The following is a 14,875-nucleotide window of genomic DNA, read 5'->3' on the forward strand; positions in this document are numbered from 1 at the left end:
TGAATACTGTACCCCTTTCAGGCTTCTGATGTCTTGCATGCCTCCAAATATCACCTCACCTAAAGACCACCTTCTTACAAAATCAGGCATAAAAACATAAGTGTCACAGCACACTGGTACTGAAAAATGAAAAAGTAAACAATTTATCACATAATTATAGAATATTTGTATTCCAATTATTTTATTTTACTTACATGTTAATGCATAGTTTACAGAGCAGTTTGAAGAAGTGATTGTATGAAATTTAGTTTATACTGACTTCGGTAACGTTTTTAATGTAGTTTACTGTAATACTAGGCAAATATCTGGATGAGTAAATATAGCCTCTGAGAGATCTCTGCATATCCCCATTTGAGCACCGCTGTATCCCATCTTCCAACACTGGTCAATGCCAGGTGCTTCAGAGGGAATGAACAGAACACCCAATCATCATCGGTTCCATTCCTGCTGTTTAATCCCAGCCGCCAGCAGTCAGAGGTCACAGACATTTAGGGGTTGTGGCATTGTGTCCCTGACTATCTTGGCTAATAGCTACTGATGGATCTAACATCCATGAATTTACCTAATTCTTTCTTTCAACCCAATTATACTGTTGGCCTTCACAATATCCCCTGAAAATGAGTTCCACAGATTGATCGGGCATTGTTTGAACAAGTACCTCCTTTTGTTTGTTTTCAATCTGCTCCCTATTAATTTCATTGCGTGAACTCGCAACAATTCTCCTCAGTAATACCCTCCCCGTATCAGTATAACACCACACTACTCTCAATTTATACAGTTGCCACCGTTTAATACATATGAAGTATAAAACAATTCAAATACAAAGAAAAATAACTGGAACCAACCTCTCATGAACCTTTCCTTTTTCATCCCCTAATGTCACTGTAACTGTGCGCACTCTCTCCAAGTCAAAGGTCATGTCATATTGATGGAAGTCGGATGTAATCCAGCCCACCCAGACATTAGCAGGTTCTTGCCCAGGAAATATTCTCACTGAGTAATAGTACTGTCAATACATTAAAAATATCCCATGGTGTTAACATCTCATTTATATTTTGTAATTTTGATTCAGAATAAATTTGATACTTTAAAATCTTTTACTTTGTTTTTTCACAATCTAACAGAGATGAATTAGCTTTTATGATCATTCAAGTGTAACTCACTAATAGAACAATGGAAGAAAGAAAGTGCAAAGCAAGATATGCCCTGCAAAAAAGGTGGTCTGACATAAACCAGAAGACAAAGGGGATAAAAAAGATGCATACCTAGTTTAACAAGATACACACAGAAACATTGAGGGTATGTTCCCAGTACATTGAGTAGAGGGTGAATAGAGATATGGGTGAATTTGTATGACTGGAAACAGTAAACTGAGCATATTTAAAGGGTGGATAATGTCATTGATCCATGCACACAGCTCCCATTAATTTCAATAAGCCTTCAGTATTTCTTACTCTGAATCAGAATAATTTATTTAATTGTCACTTTAAATCTCTGTATTTCAGTAGCTCTGAGCTTGACTAGCTTCTTTCAAAAAAGGGCCATATTCTGCCATTGTTCTGTCTGTAGCACACTGTTGTTTATGTACGTTCTTTTAAGCAAGATCCAAGTCAAGCTATGGCTGATCAAATAGGAGTTGTTTTGGATTTTGGGTTAAGCTGGAGTCAGGTCAAAATGGAATGATTGTGGGGATCTCAAGTTTTGCTATGCAGCACTACTGCAGAAAATTGTCTAAAAAATACAGCCTGGGGGGAAAAAGGCAAAAAAAATGAATGTGTTCACTGGGGGTTGGTCTACACAGCACAGTTATTTTAAAAAAATCAGATATTATTTTGAAATAACTATTCTAGTATCTACACAACACAACCACTATTTCAAAATAACTTCACAACAGCAGTTGGCTCATTTTGAAATTAGTAAAGCTCATTCTGGTCGTGTCTACACTGGCACAAATCTTTGAAATAGCCATGCTACTGGCCATTTGGAAGATTACTAATGAGGCACTGAAATGAATATTCAGCGCCTCATTATCATTAGCACACTTCCGGCTGCAGCACTTCACTTATTTCAAAATAAGTGCTGTAAATAAGACAGGGAATAGAGTTTATTTTGAAATAAGCCATAGTGCATCCAATGACTCTATTTTGAAATAGGCTCTAAGGCTGCATGTATACTAGCAAGTACTTTTGAAAGCAGGACCCCTTTTGGAATTCTCTGCGGAGCTGCTACACGCAAAATGAGTTCTTTCGAAGGAATTTCAAAAGAATGCAGCCCACCTTGCAAATTTGCTCTTCCATTCCTGTTGCAGGAAAAGCGTCCCCTTTCGAAAGACTCTCTTGCAAGAAAACATGTGCAGATGCTCCATGGGCCGCTCTTTCGAAAGAGTGGTCCTCCATGGAGACACCCCTGCCAGCACAAGTGGAGCTCTATGGTCTCTGTGTCCAGCCACATTTAAAGAGGCAGGGCTCCAGAAACCCTACGGCAGGAAGCTGAGAGCAAGCTGTCTGCAGGGAGAGCACAAGCCTCCAGCAGCAAGCCCTCCTAAGTGAAGCCATATGGACAGCAGCCATCCCATCAACAGCATGGACAGTGGCGAGGATCCCCATGTCCCCCAGGAACCCCCTCCCAACCAGCTTTCTCACAGCTGTCAACCAAGGCCACCGCCCAAGCACTGCTAACCATGTGCACAGTAAAATTTAGGAGCTGTGGCAGGCATACTGCCAGGTTCAGGACGCAGCCAGCCACTCAGGGGCACTGGCGGGCACCTGGCCCCAGTTTGCTAAGCTGAACCACCTCCTTGGGCCCCAGGTGGTCTCTCATGGTGCTGGGCACTGCTGGGCTAGAGCTGGACACTGGGGCTGAAAACCTGCCAGGACCCTCTGGCACCAGCATCCCTCTGCAGACAGGCCATGACACTGAGGCCACCAATGATGACAAGGACTACAGTGATGGGACCTCCACCCAGGCCTCCCACAAGTTCCTCTGCCACAGTTGGTAGCAGGCCACCCATATGGCCCTTGGACCCACTCTGGATGCACCCTGGATGGTTGCACTCCTTGGGCTCCAGAGGGAGCCACATGCAGCACTCAGCACCCACACCTGTGGACAGCATCACAGGCTGCATGGCTGGGGAGAGTAAAGGGGGGGTATTCTGACCAAAGTCTGTGCATGCTCCATCCACGCAGGGACTCCTCAGCACCTGGGATCCCACAGGCCCCCTGGGCCATTGGACAGGGGGGAGTGTGGGTGGGTGTTGGGCCATGGGGTCAGAGACCAGAGTCACAGGCCCAGATTGCGGGACTGATGGGTCATCCCTCTGTCCCCTTCTGTCTCCACAGCTTCACCACCTGGGGGCTGGCCGAGCCCTGTCCATGGGCAGAGGAGCCCCACAGCAGCTGAAGCACCCCCACTGCTTGCGCCCATGCAAGGTGGCAGCCAGGCCATGCACTGGCATCACCAGGTGCGGGATGCCACCACCGCCCACACAGCCACCCCACAGGACCAAAAATCCATCTTGTGGGAGTGGCTGGCACTGGAGCAGGTGGCCTGGGATCTGGTGTTGGGTGCTCTTGACACCCTCACCTGAGTCATGACCACCCGCCTGTCCCAGCTTCCTGCTCCCATGCCAGCCTCCTGCAACCACCCTGCAGGTCCCCCACAGCCCCCATAGCCCCAATGCCCTGCTCATGCCCAAACTCTGCCCAGCCACCCCGCTTGCACTTGGCCAGTGGCTCATGCTCCTTGCCCCTTCTCTCCCAGCTTGACCCTTCTCACCCCCACACTGAGCTTGTGGCCGCAACACCCCTACCAGTCCCCTACCTCCCCATAGTCCCATCCCTGTCCCAGCCCTGATGAGGATTCTGGACCCTGCATGGCTCACAGCCCTCCATGCCTGTTCCACGACCCCCCTCCAAGTTCAGTGCCCCCACCCCCACACAACATGTTGTAGATAGTTCCCCCCGCCCATTCCCCCCTGTACATACCTCCTTGTTTAGTTTCTGGTGTAAAAAATAGTTTGAATAGTTAGATAAAGAATTTATTTACAATCACCATTGTTTCCTGTGTGCTGGTGGGTCAACGGTGTGGTGCCTGTGGGGGAGTGGTGGTGAGGGGTTGCAGGGTTTGGGGTGGAGGGTTCCTAGGAGAGGGGGAAATGAGGCCCTGAAGTGAAGACCTCCCTGACTTGCACCCCGTCCTGGTACACCTGGTGGCATGGAGTGGTGGCTGGCTGCTCATAGCACTGGCCTGCCTCCGCAGCTCACCCCTGCATGAATACCTCACGCTTTCTCTCCACAATATTGTGGAGAGTGCAGCATGCCCCCACCACAGCTGGCAAGTTGTGGAGGCCAGTCTCCAGGCATGTTAAGAGGCATCAAAAGTGCCCATTCAGGCACCCAAATGCCCACTCAACAGTGTTCCAGGCTTGGTTCATGTGCTCATTAAAAACAGCCTGGGTGGGATCACTACGTGCATTATAGGGCCGCATGAGCCATGGGTGCAGAGGATAGGCAACATCGGCCATGATGGAGGGGTGGCATGGTTGTGTCCCCAACCAGGAGGCCCCACAAGGGGGGATGTATGTCCCCTCCTGCATCCTGTAACCAGGATTTCCTAAACACTTGGGCATCAGATGATGATGTGGGTCCCATCCAGCTCCCCAAAGAAGTTAGGGAAGCTGAGCTCCGCAAACCCTGTGAGGATGATGTTGAGGTCCCTGACACAGATGACCCAGCGAAGAAAGACGACATTGATTGCTGTGAAGTCTTGCATGGGGTGGATGGCGAACATGCCCATTAGGGCCCCTCAGGCCCTTTGCCCAGGATCCCCCTCCCCTCTCTTCATGGTGGGTGTGTGACCAAAGAATGGCTTACCTCCATGAGGATGGTGGCCTTGCCCACCCCAAACTGATGGCCGACTGACTGGTGGCTGTCTGGGGTGGCCAGCTTCCAGAGGGCGATGGCTACTGTCTTCTACAGGGGGAGTGCAGGCCACATCTGAGTATCCTGGTGCTGGAGGGCTGGGGCAAGCCGGTGACATAGCTCCAGAAACATCTGCTTTGCTATGTGGAGGTTCTGGAGCCAGTGGTCGTCATCCAAGTCCCCCAGCACCAGCCAGTCCCACCACCTCATGCAGGTGGAGTAGCCCCACAGGTGCCGGATGATCCAGGGGAGGGGGTGCAGGTGTTGCCCTGTTGGGGTGGCCCACAGGAAGGTGGCTACCAGGAGGACCCCCTGGAGCTGCTGGAGGATGGCCAGTAGCAACATAGCTAGCAGGATGACCATGGCATTGACCGACAGAACACTGGGGAGCTGCTGGGGATCTATACTGTTCCCCAAAGTGTCTCCACTCCATGGTTGGTATCTGTGGTGCTCTGGCTGGCAAAGCAACCCTCAGTGTGTGCAGGTCAAGGGTGCTTGGGAGGGACCCTTTAAGGGAGCAGCTGGCTGCAGCCCCTGGAAGGGCTTGTTTGCCATGTGACCTCATCCACGGCGTTTCCCAACCCTTTCTTTTGAAAGGGCACCTTGGGCTGTGTGAACACTCTCTATTGAAAGAGTGGACAGGTCTTTCAAAAGAGCAATTTGTGACCTTGATCCACTTTTTGTTTGTAGATGCATGCTTTCAAGAGGTTGCTTTTGAAAGCTCGCCTTTCAAAATCGCACAGTAGTGTGGGCGTATCCACTGTGTGTAGACACTGTATTTTGAAATAGCGAAGTACTATTTTTAAATACAATTTTGTGTGTAGTAGCATTATTTCAAAGTAAATTATTCCAGAATAGCTCTTCTGGAATAGTTTATTTCAAAATGAGGCTACCCTGAGACTCCTACTGACAAAAGTAAGCAAGTGTTAGAAAAGCAAATAGGAACAGTGTGTTGCCAATACCATAGAAGTATGCATCAAATACTCATAGTCATCTCTATCATCTGCCAGAACATCTTCTGTGAGCCGTGCAGAGTGGCTTGTGCTGTAATCTGGCTTTGTTCTTCTTAGCATAAACCTGTAACACATCAAAGTGGCAAGGACAGAATAAAATCACGATCTATATCAATTCTGAGCAAGTCAATAGACACACAAGAATTCTGCTAATATACATAACCTAAAGGATTCGTCTGGGTCCAGACTGTTATTTGTGGTTTGCATCAACTATGGGAGGAATAAATGCTTTACAGAAGAATGCAGGATATAATTTTCAATCTTAACTGAGGCTGCATCTACACTACAAGATAAATTCAAATTTATTCATATAGATTTTCTAATTCTGGAATTTATAAATTTGATTTTGACCATCCTCACTTCACACTGTGCTCCCCACAAAGTTGAGTCATTGCTGCCACACACATATTGGCTAATATCACTTTTGCAGTAGCGCATTGTGGGAAGCTATCCCACAGTTCGCTCAACCCTGTAGCATTCTGGGCATGCTCTCTGGTCTTGAAGTCATCTTCCCCCATTGCATTTTCATCATTCCCCTCCCAATCCCTTAAAATATGTCGATCCCTGGAAATAATGCAGGGACCCTCAAAATTACAAGAAAGAAGTTTTGGTTTTCCCACACATTAGATTGCCAATACGGGTGCAGCGACTGTGTTCTCCACCGTTCATCCGTCTCACCTCCCATCATTGCTGAAATGTGATCCCTGAAAATAAGGCAGGGGCCTGGAATGCTTTTTAATTTGAGAGGAACGTAGGAAGAACGAATTTTTGATTTCCCCATGTATTATGTTGTTAATGGAAAGGTCTTTTGGCTTTCCAGTGTACAATATGGCTTCCGTGCAACAACTGTGTTCTGAACTGGTCATCCACTGAATATTCCACCTCCTATCATCGCCGAAATGTGATCCCTGAAAATAATGCAGGGGCCCCAGAGTGTTTCCTACATTAAGAAGAATGTAGGAAGAAAGAATTTTTGGTTTCTCCCTACATTATATTTGTGTTGGGAAGAGTCTTAATGCTGGGTCCTGGACTGCGTAGGAAAGAAGGAAGTTTTGGTTTTCCCCCAGCAGCAGCAAGGGCAGGTATGGGTCAAAGTGCTGCGGGGATGGTCACTGGATGAAGAGTTGAAATGTTCCTCTCCCAGCAGCAGCAAGCCCCTTAGCCACTGGGGGAGACTTTTCCCCAGTGGCAGCAGCAAGCCCAGGTATGGGCCCAGGGCAGGGGGTCAGTAAATGACCAGTTGAGCTGTTCCTTCCCCAGCAGCAGCAGAAAGCCCTTTAGCCACCAGGGAAGACTTCCCTGTGGTGATGGCAGCAAAGCCCCCAGTATCTTAACCTCAGGGGAGACAGGTTTGCAAATCTAGTGAGGAGGGCTTTAAACTAGGTTTGTCGGGGGAAAGTGACACAAGCCCTGAGGTAAGTGGGGAAGGAGGAGGGAACAATAGAGCGGGTTTCCTGGGTGAAGAGGAGACAGTGGGCTAATCAGCCCCTTCTCTAAGATGCTTGTACACTAATGCCAGAAGCCTGGGGAACAAACAGGAAGAATTAGAGGCCCTGGCACAGTCACACAAGTATGAGGTGGTTGGAAAAAAGGAGACTTGGTGGGACGATTCACATAACTGGAGCACGGTCATGGAAGGTCATAAACCATTCAGGAAGGACAGACAGGGGAGAAAAGGAAGAACAGTTGTGCTGTATGAGAGGGACCAGTATGATTCCTCAGAGCTCCAGTATATGGAGGGAGAAAATCCAGATGAGTGTCTTTGGGTTAAGCTTAGAGGTGGAAGCAACAGAGGTGATGTTGTAGCTGGTGTCTGCTACAGACTGCCAGATCAGGGAGGTGAGATAGATGAGGCTTTCTTCAGGCAGCTGAGTGAAGCTTCCAAATCACAGGCCCTGGTTCTCATGGGAGACTTTAATCATCCAGACATTTGTTGAGAGACCAATACATCAGCACACAGACAATCCAGGAAGTTTTGGAGAATGTTGGGGATAACTGCTTGCTACAAGTGCTGAAGGAACCAACCAGAGACTGTGCACAACTTGACCTGTTGCTCACAAGCAGGGAAGAGCTAGTGGGAGAAATAGAAGTGGGTGGAAACCTGGGCTGCAGTGACCATGAGATCATATATTTCACAATCCAGACAAAAGGAAGAAAGGTGAGCAGTAGCATATAGACCCTTGATTTCAAAAGAGCAGACTTTGACTCCCTTGGGAAACGGAGATAAAAGTGAAAAGAGTTCAAGAGAACTAGCAGTATTTTAAAGAAGTCTTACTGAAGGCATGGGAAAAAACCATCCCACTGCATAGTGAGACACGCAAACAGGATAGGCAACCAGCTTGGCTTAACAGGGAAATCCTTAGCTTCAACTCAAAAAGGATGCATACAAGATATGGAAAGGTGGACAGTTGACAAAGGAGAAGTATAAACGTATGGCTGGAGAATGCCAGGCAGTAATCAGGAAAGCGAAAGCACAATTGGAACTGCAGCTGGCAAGCGATGTGAAGAGTAACGAGAAGGGTTTCTACAGGCATGTTAACAATAAATGGGTTATCAAAGAAGGTGTGGGGCTGTTACTGGATGGTGGTAACCGAATGACAGATGATGTAGGAAAAGCTGAAGGACTCAATGCTTTTTTTGCCTCAGTCTTCACAGACAAAGTCAACTTCCACACGATGGTCCTAGACAATGCAGTATGGGAAGGTGGAGGGCAGCCATCTGTGGGGAAGGAACAAGTTCCGAGCTATCTAGAAAAACCAGATGTACACAAATCCCTGGGTCAGGATTTAATGCACCCAAGGGTACTGAGGGAATTGGCAGATGTCATTGCTGAAAATTTGGCCATTATCTTTGAAGCTCTTGGAGATTGAAGGAGATACTGGAAAACTGGAAAAAGGCAAACAAAGTGCCCATCTTTAAAAAAGGAAAGGAGGACAATCCAGGGAGCTATAGACCGGTCAGCCTCACCTCAATCCCAAGGAAAATAATAGAGGGGATCCTCAAGGAATCCATTTTGGAGCACTTGGAAGAGGGGAAAGTGATCAAAAGTAGCCAACATGGATTCACCAGGGTCAAGTCCTGCCTGACCAATCTGATTAGCTTCTGTGACGAGGTAACAGGCTTTGTCAACATGGGGAAGTCAGTGGATGTGATATACGTTGACTTCAGCAAAGCTTTTGATATGGTATCCCACAACGTTCTACTAGTTCATAAGTTAAGGAAATATGGTTTGGATCCTTGGACTATAAGATGGATAGAAAGCTGGCTTGATGGTCGGGCCCAATGGGTAGTGGGCAATTGCTCAATATCTGGATGGCAGTCGGTTTCAAGCAGAGTGCCGCAAGGCTCAGCTCTGGGGCCGGTGTTGTTCAACAACTTTATTAAATGACCTGGATGAGGGATTGGATTTCACCCTCAGCAAGTTTGCGGATGACACAAAACTAGGAGGAGAGGTAGATAGTTGGAGGGTAGAGAGAGAGAATCCAGAGTGACCTGGATAAATTGGAGGACTGCGCCAAAAGAGATCTGATGCGGTTCAACAAGGAGAAGTGTAGAGTCCTGCACCTGGGGTGGAAGAATCCCAAGCCTTGTTATAGGCTGTGGACCGAATGGCTCAGCAGCAGTACAACAGAAAGGGACATAGGGGTTATGGTGGATGAAAGGCTGGATATGAATAAACAGTATACCCTTGTAGTCAAGAAGGCTAATGGCATACTAGGGTTCATTAGGAGGAGTATTTCAAGCAGATCTAGAGAAGTAGTTATTCCCCTCTATTCAGCACTGGTGAGGTCACATCTGGAATACTGTGTCCAGTTTTTGGCCCTCCCATTATAAAAAGGATGTGGATTTGCTGGAGCAGGTTCAGCAGATGGCAACAAAAATGATTAAGGGGCTGGAGCACAAGACCTAAGAGGAGAGGTTGAGGGATTTGGGCTTGTTTAGTTTACAGAAGAGAAGACTTAGGGGTGATCTAATACCAGCCTTCAACTTCCTGAAGGGGAGCTCTAGAAAGGAGGGTGAGAAACTGTTTTCAGTGGAGTCAGATGGCAGAACAAGGAGTAATGGTTTGAAGTTGAAGAGGGAGAGGTGTAGGTTAGATATTAGGAAAAACTACTTCACCAGGAGGGTGGTGAAGCATTGGAATGCATTGCCTAGAGAGGTGGTATATTCTCCATCCCTTGAGGTATTTAAGTCCCGGCTTGACAAGGCCCTGGCTGGGATGACTTAGTGGGGGTTGATCCTGCTTGAAGCAGGGGGCTGGACTAGATGACCTCCTGAGTTCCCTTCCAGCGCTACGATTCTGTAATTCCTCACAGCAGCAGCAACAAAGCCCTCAGTATCTTAACCGCCTGGGGGAGACTTCTCCATGGTGGCAGTAAAGTCGAGACCTTTTTTTTCCTGCATAACTGGCAGCATTGTCAGCCGTGAATGTCAGGCACACCCTTTTATTTGGTTGGGTTGTGGCTACCCACTTCATGTGCCTGAGTGTGGGAAAGGCCCAGACTGTGTGGTGCCCTTAAGGGAGGGAATTTTTGGGCTTTGCACAAAAATGTAAACTGCGTGTTATGCAAGCACAACCTTGTTGACATGAGGTATGGCAGGGCAGGGGCTGGCACCAGGCAGCACAGAAAAAAACAGCAAGTGTACAGACGGAGGTGCGAACTCTCTACAGGGGCTATTTGAATGGGCATATGCACTTACACTGCTAAGAGCACAGAAAGAAAGAAGCCATTCCTCAGGCTGTCACATTAACATGAGTCCACATCTAAAGGCTCTGTGCTCCCACTTGGAAATTCAGGCTCTTCCTGTTACTGGAGAGCAGTGGCCATAGCATAGCAGTGAGAGGGGCATTCTGGGTTACATACGGGATGCCTCTGAAGGCTAATACTGCAGTGCTTCCACACTGGTATTTAATCAAACTTCTGAATTCGAGCTTCATGCTATATCTGTCAGTTAACTGCAGCTTTGTAATCTCAAGATTAGTGCACCCAAAATCAATCTAATGGTCTTTACATTGAAGACAGTCACATGGTAAATTCAAGCTAACTGAATTTAACTCAATTTTATCTCATAATGTAGACACGTAAGAGCTTAAATCCTGTTATCGAGCATCATTTGCAAGCCTAAGGTCCACTGACTTTAAAATGAGTTTGTCTCTTTAGTCACTTATAAAAGTTGACCTAGGCTCCTAAGTCAGCATGGTGCTTCTGAAAATTTTATCCACTGCCCCTGTTCTAAACAGTATAGAATTATACGTGATACAAGCTGCATGTTGACCAAAAGTAGAAAGGGGATGAAAAGAGGAAGGTTTGAGTAATATGTCGAGAACTCTGTTTAGATATGAGTACCTCATGGATCAAAAGGGAAAGGGCTTGTTTGATTGCCTATGAAAATAAGGAAGATAAAGGTATAGCACAGTGAATGTTCTTGCCTTACTTAATAGGGGCACAGGAGAATACCACGGAAGTTTAGGTATTCACCAAGCTCATCTAAACATCTTTGGCCTTGGCAGGAAGTCTTGTGAGCACAACTTTCTAATGAGATTTCCAGTAGTTTCTGGTACAGACAGGATCAGAAAACCCTCTAGTCCTTTTAGAGTGCCTTTCATCTGAGAATGTCAAAAGACTGTATTTAGGTTCACAATACCCTTACAGGAAGGCTTATTTTACAGATTTTTGTTTCTTCTATATAACAGATGATGAAAGAGAGGTTAAGTGATATGCTATTGTTACGCAATGAGTCAGAAGCAGAGCTGGGAATAGAACTCAGGATTTCTGAAAATCAGTTTAGCACAAAGCACTACTTTACAAATTCACTATGGAGAACTTTTTTAGGTGATATGGGGAGATATTTAAAGTGTTACTTTCTTGAAGGTTTAAAGAAAACCCAACCCACCATATTGGGAAAAAAACATTAAATATGTTACTGACCTTTGTTTAAGTCGTGAAGGTTTCTCTTGAGTGCAATCCTTATGGTTATTGAATTCCATTTTTGTAGCTTCTTTTTCTTTTTCTGTCCTATCAGGCACTAGGTGGCCGTGAGCTGTCTTCATCAGAACTTCAAAATCAGAATCAGCATCATAGTCCTCCAAGTCACTCTTTGGGCCAAAAAAACTAGTGCCTGGCAATCCTCCTGCTGTTGTTTTGGAGAACACTTCTGCACACTCAATAGGCATGCTCAAGCGATAAAACATAATGCCTGTTTTGCTGTTTTGTGAGCCAAATGACTTCTGGGTGACCTTCAAACAGGGGGAGCTGTCTATGGTACCATCTATTCTCATTACCTATCAAATATAAAAGCTCATTTATTGTAAAAGCAAATGTTTTTCCCCCTTTCATTCTTAGCATTATACAGGATGTTTTCGAGTTATAAAATGATTAAATATAATGATATGGCAGACAATTAAATATTGGTATGCACTATAGTCACAAGAGCAAGTACATTCATCAATAAGAGAATGGAACTGTTTCCTTTTATCATGTATAAACTTGGTATACAGTCAATGACTATTCCCACTATTCTTTGCAGTAACAAGCCAAACATGGCCAGTATGATAACTCTCAAACACAAGACACAGACATGAGAGAAAGAACACCATTTGTAATTATCAATGTTTTTTTTGTGCCAGTACTTGCCAGTACTGAGTACCAGCATCTCAGCAGCCCCATCCACAGGATTGGCTGTGGGGAGGGCAGAGCAGGAAGCCAGCTGAGCACCAGCTCTTTTTATTTAAAAAGCTCTGATGTACTACAATAGAGAGAGGAAATACCATCTTCTCTAGAAATACCATCACTGGACCTAACCAGGTTTCTCACAGAATGACGGGCACTTTCTCATGCTCCTCTAACAACATCATATATGCCATCATGTGCCAACAATGCCCAGATGCTTTGTATATTGGACAGACTTCTAACTCCCTTAGACAAAGGGTCAACGGGCACAAACCAGACATCAAAACACTCCAGATCCACAAACCAGTTAGTCAACATTTTAATGGAATGGGGCATTCTGTCAATGACCTCAAGTTATGTGTGTTACTGAAAAGAAATTATCGCTCCTTTGTAGAAAGGGAAGTGGACGAACTGACATTTATATTCAAATTCGGAACAGTAACACATGGTTTAAATCATGATGTGAACTTTCTGAGTCACTATAGGGGCTCGTCTATATACCTAACTCAATCTAATTCTTGATCTTCCCCCCGCCCCACCCCTCCACTCTCTGCTTTGCTCACCTTGATTATCTTTTTCTGATTTGTCCTCCTTGCTTACTGGCTTTGGTTCTCTGTGTCTTAAATATTGAGTCTGTTCTGGTCTGGCTATGGTCTGAAGAAGTGGGTCTGTCCCACAAAAGCTCACCTAATAAACTACTTTGCTAGTCTTTAAAGTGCTACTTGACTGCTTTTTGTTTTGATAGTATATAGACTAGCACGGCTTACTCTCTGTTACTATTCAATAGAGAGAGGGTTTCTATTTCACTCAGATATGCCTTTCATGTTGTCTGCTAAAAATGGATTTCAATTTTATAGAGTTATATGTATTTTGAATATCTATGGATTATGTGTATTTGTGCATATTTCATGTATTTGTACAGATTTTTGTCATTACACAAAATCAAAATCTGAGAACTTTTTATAAGCACATAGGTGCATACATAATTCAGAATTTCTATTGAACACATGATCTTAGAGTATTACATTTAATTTGTGAACGCTCTGGTTGCCATATAGATTTAAAAATATTTAAATATAGTAGAAAACATAAGTAATATAATTTGTAAGGCTAGGACAAATACTGTAGCCTTGAAATGTACAATATTGCAAATTGTAAGTGTGGCTGTTAAATGCCACAAAACTGGCTGGGCAACTAGCGATGTGTGCCTGTGACTATGAATGCAGCTCAGTCAGTGCCAGGAATGCAACTCTGCCCCCTTGGCTGAATAAAGACACCTCCCGCTTAGGTTACACTTTATACTTAGGCACAAACAAGTTATATATCCCTCCTGGGCTGTGTCTACACTAGCCCCAAACTTTGAAATGGCCATGCAAATGGCCATTTTGAAGTTTACTAATGAAGCGCTGAAATACATATTCAGCGCCTCATTAGCATGCAGGCGGCTGCAGCACTTCAAAATTGATGTGGCTTGCGGACACGCGGCTCATCCAGACGGGGCTCCTTTTCAAAAGGACCCCACCTACTTCGAAGTCCCCTTATTCCCATCTGCTCATAGGAATAAGGGGACTTCGAAGTAGCCTGGGTCCTTTCGAAAAGGAGCCCCGTTTGGATGAGCCGTGTCAATTTCGAAGTGCCACGGCCACCCGCATGCTAATGAGGTGCCAAACATGTATTTCAGTGCTTCATTAGTAAACTTCGAAATGGCCATTTGCATGGCCATTTCGAAGTTTGGGGCTAGTGTAGACATATTCCTGACGTATAAGGTTACCATCCAAGGTACCTTATATACTTTGTACATAAGGGTTGGATATCATGCTGTCAATTTAGATCCTGCTTTGGACCTGGTTCAGTATGTCTGTTATTTGTGGGAAGTGTTCTGGTACCAAGAATTTTTTTTCCATGAAGTGTTTCGTTACAACCCTCCTTTTAGTGTTTTATACCAGTAACCCTGTTTATGCCAAATTCTGTTAGCAAAGTCTGCTTCTTGCTCAGAGCTTAACTTTGCTTAATATTGGCAAAGACTTGGCCATTGTGACTTAGGCCTTTGATCAAGCCTTTGATATATGGGTTTTTACTTCAGGCCTTTATCGTATTTCAGTGCAAGCTTCAAAAGGTGACCAGAATTTTTGTTCCAATATTTAAGTGCCTGTGGAGCATAGTCAGCAACAGTACATATAGAACTCTGAAGTGTCTTTATATATTACAGTCCATACTTAAAGAACATGAAATATATTTAGGATTGGAAGGCGAGGTCACAGAAGTTAAATTA

At 45.3% G+C, this 14,875-nt stretch overlaps 1 protein-coding gene across 13 annotated transcripts in view; it reads right to left on the bottom strand.

Annotated features, from left to right (window-relative positions):
- Nucleotides 1-14,875, bottom strand: part of RYR2 (ryanodine receptor 2) — a 975,983-nt gene that overhangs the window by 419,744 nt on the left and 541,364 nt on the right. For all 13 annotated transcript variants that reach the window (XM_074990102.1, XM_074990110.1, XM_074990109.1 and 10 more), the window contains 3 exons: nt 11,863-12,215; nt 5,882-5,996; nt 846-1,006 (listed from right to left, as the gene is read on the bottom strand). In XM_074990102.1, the coding sequence (XP_074846203.1) occupies nt 846-1,006; nt 5,882-5,996; nt 11,863-12,215 (629 nt within the window). The remainder of the gene's footprint in view (nt 1-845; nt 1,007-5,881; nt 5,997-11,862; nt 12,216-14,875) is intronic.

Source organism: Carettochelys insculpta, chromosome 3, assembly GCF_033958435.1.
Source record: "Carettochelys insculpta isolate YL-2023 chromosome 3, ASM3395843v1, whole genome shotgun sequence".
NCBI lineage: Eukaryota > Metazoa > Chordata > Testudines > Carettochelyidae > Carettochelys > Carettochelys insculpta.